Source organism: Aptenodytes patagonicus, chromosome 20 (assembly GCF_965638725.1).
Source record: "Aptenodytes patagonicus chromosome 20, bAptPat1.pri.cur, whole genome shotgun sequence".
In the NCBI taxonomy this organism is placed as follows: Eukaryota; Metazoa; Chordata; class Aves; order Sphenisciformes; family Spheniscidae; genus Aptenodytes; species Aptenodytes patagonicus.
The window spans coordinates 1,463,081-1,470,676 of NC_134968.1; the positions used below are offsets into that span (position 1 = coordinate 1,463,081).

Genomic DNA, 7,596 nt, shown 5'->3' on the forward strand with positions numbered 1-7,596 from the left:
CGTCGCACACCCCGCCGCCCCGGCTGCGCTCCCGGCGGGCACCTCGGCGCGGCCCGCCCCGCCGCCGCGGCACGCCGGGAGCTGTAGTCCCGGCAGCGCCGAGCACCGGCGCCCGCCCCGGGAGAGGCCGGCCCGGGGGCGGGGACGGGGCCGTGCTTACCGCGCACGGCAGGGTGGGCGAGCGGAGGCGCTTGAGGGACGGGGTGAGACCCTGGGGAGGCGAGGGAGGGTCCTCTGCCCTTCCACCACTGCCCTGCGCTCGTGGCCGGTGGCTCCTCTGGCCACGGGGGTCCCACCTCTGCCCTCCCTGAGCTGGGGGGAACGGCCCCGGGAGAGTGCTCGGGGCTGTAGCCACCCCGCTCTGCACCCTGGGGGGGGGCCCAGACCCAGCTGGGTGCTTCCACCCTGCTCGGGGAGGGTCGGCTCCCTTCCCCTGCCGCTCCTCCCAGTGGAAAACCTCGGCAGCGGGGCGTTGTGCAAGCAGCCGTGCTGCTGGGACACCCGGCCAAGGTCAGGGGCTGGGAGCGCGGGATTCCTGCGCTGGGGCGCGGGGGGAGACCATCTGGCCCTGCTTTTGTTTGCACAACGATCAAAGCTAATAGCATGGTGCTGCCGGGGCCCCTCGGTGCGCGCAGCCATCTGTGCAGGGCTTTGTGCGCGCCGGCCGCCGCCAGCTCTTCCGCCCAGGAGCATCAGAGGGTGCAGCGCCGTCGCCCAACGGCGAAGCCGCTTTGTGCTGCAAACCCCCTGCCCGGAGCTGCTCTGGGGTCCCGGGCCGAGCAGAGACCCCGGCCCCGTGTGCGGAACCCGGCAGCGCGGTGCTCCCCGGCTGCCCACGTTGCACGTGCTGCTCTGCCAGCGCCGCTTGCAGCCCCCAGCCTTGCACGGCCGCTCCCGGCCCTCCCTGGCCACTCGGCGAAGCCCATCTGTGGGATTTCGGTTTTGGCCCGGGTGGGCTCGCAGCGCTGCTTTGCACGGAAGAAATCGAGGGTTCCCCCGGCGCTCCCCAGAGGTGGGTGCCCCTGCGCCAGCATCCCTGCAGGGCTCGCAGGCTGAGCTCTGCCTCCTGACCCTGTGTGCATCCGTCTGGCCTCGGCACCAGCCGCGCATCCGGCTCCAGGCCTGAGCCGCCTCTCAGCGGGCGGTTGTGTGCCGGCTGCACGGCGAGGGCGTGGAGACCCCGCCGGCTGCCAGGGCCGGGGCTGCCTGGGTGCCACGCGCTGGCACCGTGCTGCTGGCAGGGCGCGGGGTTGCTTCCTGCAGCCGGAGCTCCCCGGCGGCTGCTCCTGGAGGGCCTTGGGCACGGTGGGACACACGCGCGCGGTTAAAGCAGCCGTAGGGCCGCCGACGGGCGCTGTGGCCGCCGGCCAGGAGAACCCAGTCCCTGCCCAGCTTCTCCGGGGTGCCCTCGCCGGCAGGACAAAGTGCGGGGATGCCGGCGTGCGGAGGCGGGGGATCCCACGGGAGCTGGCCCTGCTTTGCAGGAGAGCCACGCACGCACGGCAGGCTCTATTTTTATCCCCGCTCCTGCCTGACTGAGCAGCTCCCTCTGCGCGGTGACATCTAATTTAGCAGCTTCCCCGCACCCCGCTGACTCCGCACGTGAGGGGGAAGCACAATGCGACAGCTATTTTTAAACGCCCATAAATATTAATCCCTCTCAGTGATGCAGCAGGCAGCCTCTCGCTGCCGGTGTGAGCGCGGGGACGGGGGGACCCACTCCCTGGGCTCCCCAGACCGGGTTCACCCGCCCAGGGAACGCCAGCACCGGGGGCGGGGGGTTCCCCGGGGGGGGGGATCCGGCTGCATCCGCAGCCCAGGCCGGCAGCTGCCCGGACCAGCGTTTCCCCTGTGCTCGGCGGGGCTGTTCCCATATGGATTCCCAGGCCTCGCTCGCTCCCAGCCTCCCCCCGTGCTGGGGGGCCGTGCTCCCCTCCCGCTCTCCTGGGCTGCCGGTCCCGCTGCCCAGTCGATACCGGCTATATTTAGCGCCGTGATGGCAGCGAGGAGCTGGTGCCAGCTATTTTTAGCCATCCCTGCCGTGGCTGCGGCGGGGAAGGGTCCACGCGGGGTCGTGCTGCACTGCAGGCGCTGGGTTTTTGGGCTGGCGGGTGCTGTGTCCTGGCACGTGGGACCCCCGCGGGGCGCAGCCCTGGTGCTGCTCCAGCTCCCGGCATCTCTGCCCGCTGCCGCAGCAGCTGTGACCCTTCACCTCTCCAAGTCCCAGCGTGAGCTGGGACTCGCCGAAAGCTTGAGCACCCCCAAGCCCCTGCCTGCCGCCCCGGCCCTCGATGCCTGCAGGCCCCGTCCTGTGGCGGGCGGCTGTGTCATCCGGAGCCGGCCCCGTGCTGCTGCAGCCCCAGCACCGCTCCTGCTCCGTGCACAGCTCCCGGCGGCACTGGGACCGGTGACGGACAGCGCAGGGCTTCTCTGGTCCCCGGCCAAATGCAGAGATGCCAGCAAAGGTGCCCAAGAGCACTGACCGTGGCTCCCCGGCTGCCGCCTGCCGGGCTCCCGGCCGTGTCCCAGGCCAGCCCTGCCTGGGCGACCCCCTGCCCCAGCCCGGCGTCGGGTTTGGCTCTGGTCCCAGCCCCAGCGATGGACAGACTGGCTGGACCATCCTGAGCGCGGGCCTTTGTCGGCAGCCCCGGAGCCCCTCTGGACCACCGGCCCCGGTGCAGGGGCGGGAGGCGATCCAGCGGCCGCCCCGGCATGTGCCGACCCTCCGTCCCGGCAAACCCTCACTGGCTGCAGCACATCGAGGCCACTGCACTGCCAGCTCGGTCCCGGTCCCAGCCCCGGCCCCGGCCTCTCTGCCTGGCCCCAGCTGGAGGGCGGGGGTCTCCCCGGGGAGCGCGAGGGTCCCGGGGGAGCGTCTGGCTCCAGCCCTGCCCGGCTGCGCCTCTCCCGTCAGGTTTTGTTCTCCTAATTGAGCCGAGATCCAGGCCAGGCGCCTCGTAAACGGTTTATCCTCCCTGAGCAGCGGGAGAATGTCAATGCGCAGGGCTGGGCTCTCCCTCCAAGGAGAACCGGGGACGGGGCGCGGGCGGCCGCCGCCGTCCTTGCTGCGGCCCGGCAAGGGCGCGGCCCTCGGCCCCGCTGCCCGCTGTCCCGCCGGGGCGAGCCCGGGGTGCTGGCGGGCTGCGGGGAGCAGCCCCGGCCGTGCCCCGAGCACCGGGGGAGGGGGGGCCCGGCCGTGGCAGCGGGAGCCCTCGCCCCGCTCGGCGGTCCCGGGCGCACCGGGGCCCGGCCCGGCCCGGTAACGGCGGCCGCTCTCCATGGTCCTGAGCCGGCCCCGCCGGTGTCCCGGGGCGGCGGGGCCCCGCGCGGCACCGAGCCCCTGCCCAGCCCAGCGATCCCCGGCCCGGGCAGCTCGGGGCTGGGCTGGGGGCCCGCTCCGGCCCCCCCGGCGGGGCAGGCAAGGCTCCCGCCCGCCCTGCTGCCCGCCGCGGCTCGGGTTTCCCCGGGTAATCGATGCCGGTGCCGGGCGGGGAGGCTGCGGGCGGGAGGGGGCACCTCGACCCCGCCGGGGCGGGGGTGGGGGGTCCCGCTCTCCCCAAGGGGCTGGGGAGGGGGCGGGGGGGGCGGCGGGGGCAGAGCCGAGGGGTGCAGAGCGCCGAGCGCCCGGGGGGGGGCGGGTCGGGGCCGGGGGTGCCGGGGGTGCTCCCACGAGGGTTCGGGGGGGGACGCGGCGGGGCGGGGGGCGTGGAGCTCCCCGGGAGCCGCTGGCCCCGGCTGCCCCGGGCTCGGGGATCCCGGCAGCTCCCCGCCGGGTCTCCCCGGTTCCCCCCCCCCCGCCCCGGGCTGGGGACCCGGGGCAAAGCCTCTCCCGCGGGGCGGGGGGCTGGAAAGGACCCGGGTGCGGGGCCGGGGGTGCTCGGCGCTGCGCGGCCCCCCCCGGCGGGGCGGGCCGGGGGCGGGGAGCCCCGGGGAGGCCCGGGCGGAGGATCCCGCCCACCGGCCCCGCCGCCGCCGCCGGCTCCGGGCCCGCCGCGCTGTGCGGGGCGCGGCCGCTCCGGCCCGGGGCGCGGGGCCGCTCCGCCGCCGCGGGGCTGCGCACGGCAGGTGAGTCCGCACCGGGACCCCCCCCGGACCCCGGCGCCGGCAGCGGGCAGGACGGGAGGCTGGGGGGGGGGGGAGGGTCCCCGGCAGCGCCGCGCCGAGCTGAGCTTCCCCCGGGGAAGCACCGGGGCTTCCCTCGCCCGCAACGCCCCCGGTGCCGAGCGGAGCTGGCGCTGGAGCGGGGCCGGGGGGAACCCCGGGCATCCCCGGCTGCGCTGGGCGCACGGCGGGTCCTGGCGCCCGCACAGCCCCGCCGCGGGCAGCCCGTCCTGCCGCCGGGCACCTCAACCGCCCTCCCCGGGGCTGGTGGCGACCCCCGGGGTCGGGCCGGCGACCCCCGTGTCCTGCTGTGGGCTGGGGACCCCCGGCGTTGTGGCAGGGGGCTGGTTGTGCCCGTCCTCGCTGCGGTGCGTGGTCCGGAGCACCGTGGCAGGGGACCATCCGAGCCCACCGTGGGGCCCTGGAGAGCTGCATCCCACCCGCGGGGGTGCCCCGGCCCCCCGGGTCCCGCGGACGAAGCACCCCCTGTCCCAGGTCACCGGCTCCCGGCTCAGTCCGGTGGGTTTCCCGCCGTGCCCGGCTCCGCACTCGCCCCCGAGCAGCGACAGGATGGTCCCAAGGGGCAGCGTTTGCCCCAGGTTACTTCTGGCAGACCTGGGGGGCTGGTCCCCCCGCCACGCTGATGTGCCAGCATGGGGCTGGGTTCCTGGTGCCCTTCGGCTGCTCTGAGCCCTGGTGCCCACTCAGGGACCTCGAGGAGCCCAGGGGGACTGGCAGCGCAGTCGGCTCCGCACTGGTGTGACCTTGGGGTGTTTCGGCACGGTTGGGCTGCGTTACGGTGCCCAGTAGTCAGGGTGCTCGCCCAGGCTGCGCTACCAGGGCCACCCTTGGGCGGGCACCTCTGCCTCTCGCTGGGGAGCCCCGGTCGGCACCCAGAAGCGGGTTTGCCGGTGGCAGGGTGCTCCGGGGAGCGGGGGGATGGTGGGACCAGCAGGCAGGCTTGCCCAGGGCGGCACAGCGCGGGGCTTTCCGCAGCACAGAGCTTTGCCTGACGGGGTGCCACGGGGTGCCCTTTTACACCGGTGTCTTTAATTGTGGGATGGTGGGAGAGCACCTGCATCCTGCCTCAATGGCTCCGCTGCCGCGGCCCTGCCGGGGACGGTCTGGGGCCCCTGGACGTGGCGGGACCCACGGCCGGGAAAGCCGGGCAGCGCGCTCGCAGGGCTCGGACGTGGCCCTTATCTGCTGCCACCACCCTGGGAACTGGCTACATGCTCAGCTCCAGTGAATTTCCTTTTTCTGTTTTTGTTTCTTTCCTGCTGACGTTTTTCCCCTCCGGAATAAAGGGCTGGATGGGGACCATGGTTACGGGGTGGTGTGGGCAGCCTGGCCCTGCGGCCAGGGTGGCACCGGGCAGGGGACAGCAGCCTCCAGCCACCCACCTGCGCCGGTCCCCTCGAAAGGGAAAAACCCGGCGTGTGTCTGCGTGTGCCCCGGGCACTGCCGGGGAGCGGAGCCGGCCAGTGGGAACCTGCTCTGCCTCTGCCCACACATGTTTTCCATCGCATTCCCCAGGGGCTGCCTGCAGCGGCTGCTTGCCTGGAGCCCGCCGGCGCGTCCCTCCGGCCGCCGCTGCAGGATGTATCGGCCTTCTGCGAGCGAGCGATCAAACAGCCGGTGACCTTGGCAGGGCGGGAGCTCACCCCCGCCTCTGGCTCAGCCCGAGCCGTCTCCGTTTGCTACAGCCCAGCTGCCGGCACGCAGGAGATGAGCCTTCGCTCGGCCCCTTGGGGCCTGATCCTGCCGCGCAGGAACCCTGAGCGAGGCTGCTGATGGTAGAGGATGGGGGGATGCATGAGCTGTGCTGGCTGGCCCTGTTCCCGTCCCCGTCCCTGTCCCCATCCCTGTCCCTGTCCCCTTCCCCGTCCCACGGCCAGGCTGCGCTGGGGCAGGCGTGATGCTCGCAGATGGCACAGCGGCGGTTCTGCCTCTTGGCACCCCCGGTCTGACGCTGTCCCCTTGCTGTCTCTGTCTCAGATGCACCGAGTCCAGCCGAAACCACCACGGGCGAGAGCCGCCGGGCCGGCGGCCACGTGATAAAACCAGCACGGCACCATGCCTGCGGCAGGGAGGGTCCTCCTCCGCTCGGTGACCATGTGGCTGCTCCTGCAGAGCCTCCTCCTCCTGGCCTCCTGCCTCCGCTTGGCCGCCGCGTTCCCCAAGGGCTGCTACCCCTCGGAAGAGGAGGGGCTGAAGACCTTCCGCTGCAGCAACGCTCAGCTGACTGAGGTCCCCAGAGACATACCCAATGACACCAACAAGCTCTACCTGGACTCAAACCGAATCCCCTTCCTGCCCCGCGATGCCTTCTGGGACCTGCCGCTCCTGCTGGAGCTGGATCTGTCCCATAACGCCATCGCCAGCGTCGAGAGCGGGGCTTTCCGGGGCCTGGCAGAGCACCTGCACTCTCTGGACTTGTCTTCCAACAGGCTGGTGTCGGTCAGCAAAGACGCCTTTAGCAACCTGAAGGCCAAGGTCAACCTCTCCAACAACCCCTGGCTGTGTGACTGTCGGCTGCAGGAGCTGATCCGCACAGTGGACCTGGCGGCCGGCTCCTCAGGCGGCATTGTGTGCGACTCCTCCGCGCAGGAGGAGCACGTCGGCAAAGCTTTCCTGCAGGTGATCGCCGACACGGACTTCTGCAACGTGTACAAAAAGACCACGGACATCGCCATGCTGGTCACCATGTTCGGCTGGTTCGCCATGGTGATCTCCTACCTGGTCTACTACGTGCGGCAGAATCAGGAGGATGCCCGGCGGCACCTGGAGTATCTCAAGTCCCTGCCCAGCAAGCAGCGGAGGTCGGAGGAGTCGTCCACCATCAGCACTGTGGTGTGAGGCACCGGCACCCTGCAGGACACGGGGACCCGTGGAGCTGGGGATCGGCCGCTCCGCAGGCTTGCTATGGCTGCAGGAGCTGTCACGAGCCACCGTCACCTCACAGAAATAGCCACGGATTTGTTTCTGTTCTCCTCGGGGAAGTGGCGTCTGGCAGCGGGAGCCACGGCCGGCGAGTGCCTGGCTCTGGCGCAGCGAGGGGCGAAGCGGCTGCGGCCGGGGACGGTTATCGGCAACGAGCACAGAGCAGCCGCGGCAGCCGCCCGCTGCCTCTGCGTTATGAAGGAGCAGAGAGACCCCGAGCATCCCCCCCGGCACGCGGCCGTTGCTCCGACCGACCTGGACATTCAGACTTCATTTAAAACTTTTTTATTTCCTTTGCAGAGATCCCTTGGGGCATTAATGAAACAGTGTTTTAATCCCTCCCCGGCTTACCCTCGGCTGCCCGAGGGATGTTCTCGGCAGCGCGGGGCAGCCTGGGCCTGGCTCCCTGCCTGGACAGGCAACGGGCGGGGCTGGGCCGCGGGGAGGAGCGGTACGGCTGCGAGGCCAGTGCCCTGCCGGGTCACCGGCCCCGGGAGGGTCACGGGCTGTGACCCCCAGCCCGGCGGGACCGAAGGACAGGCCGGGAGGTGG

At 72.4% G+C, this 7,596-nt stretch overlaps 1 protein-coding gene across 1 annotated transcript; it reads left to right on the forward strand.

Annotated features, from left to right (window-relative positions):
• Positions 1-6,177: 6,177 nt before the first annotated feature.
• LRRC3C (leucine rich repeat containing 3C) lies at positions 6,178-6,960 on the forward strand. The gene has a single exon (XM_076356995.1). The coding sequence runs from the start codon at positions 6,178-6,180 to the stop codon at positions 6,958-6,960; it is 783 nt and encodes a 260-aa protein (XP_076213110.1).
• Positions 6,961-7,596: the final 636 nt, after the last annotated feature.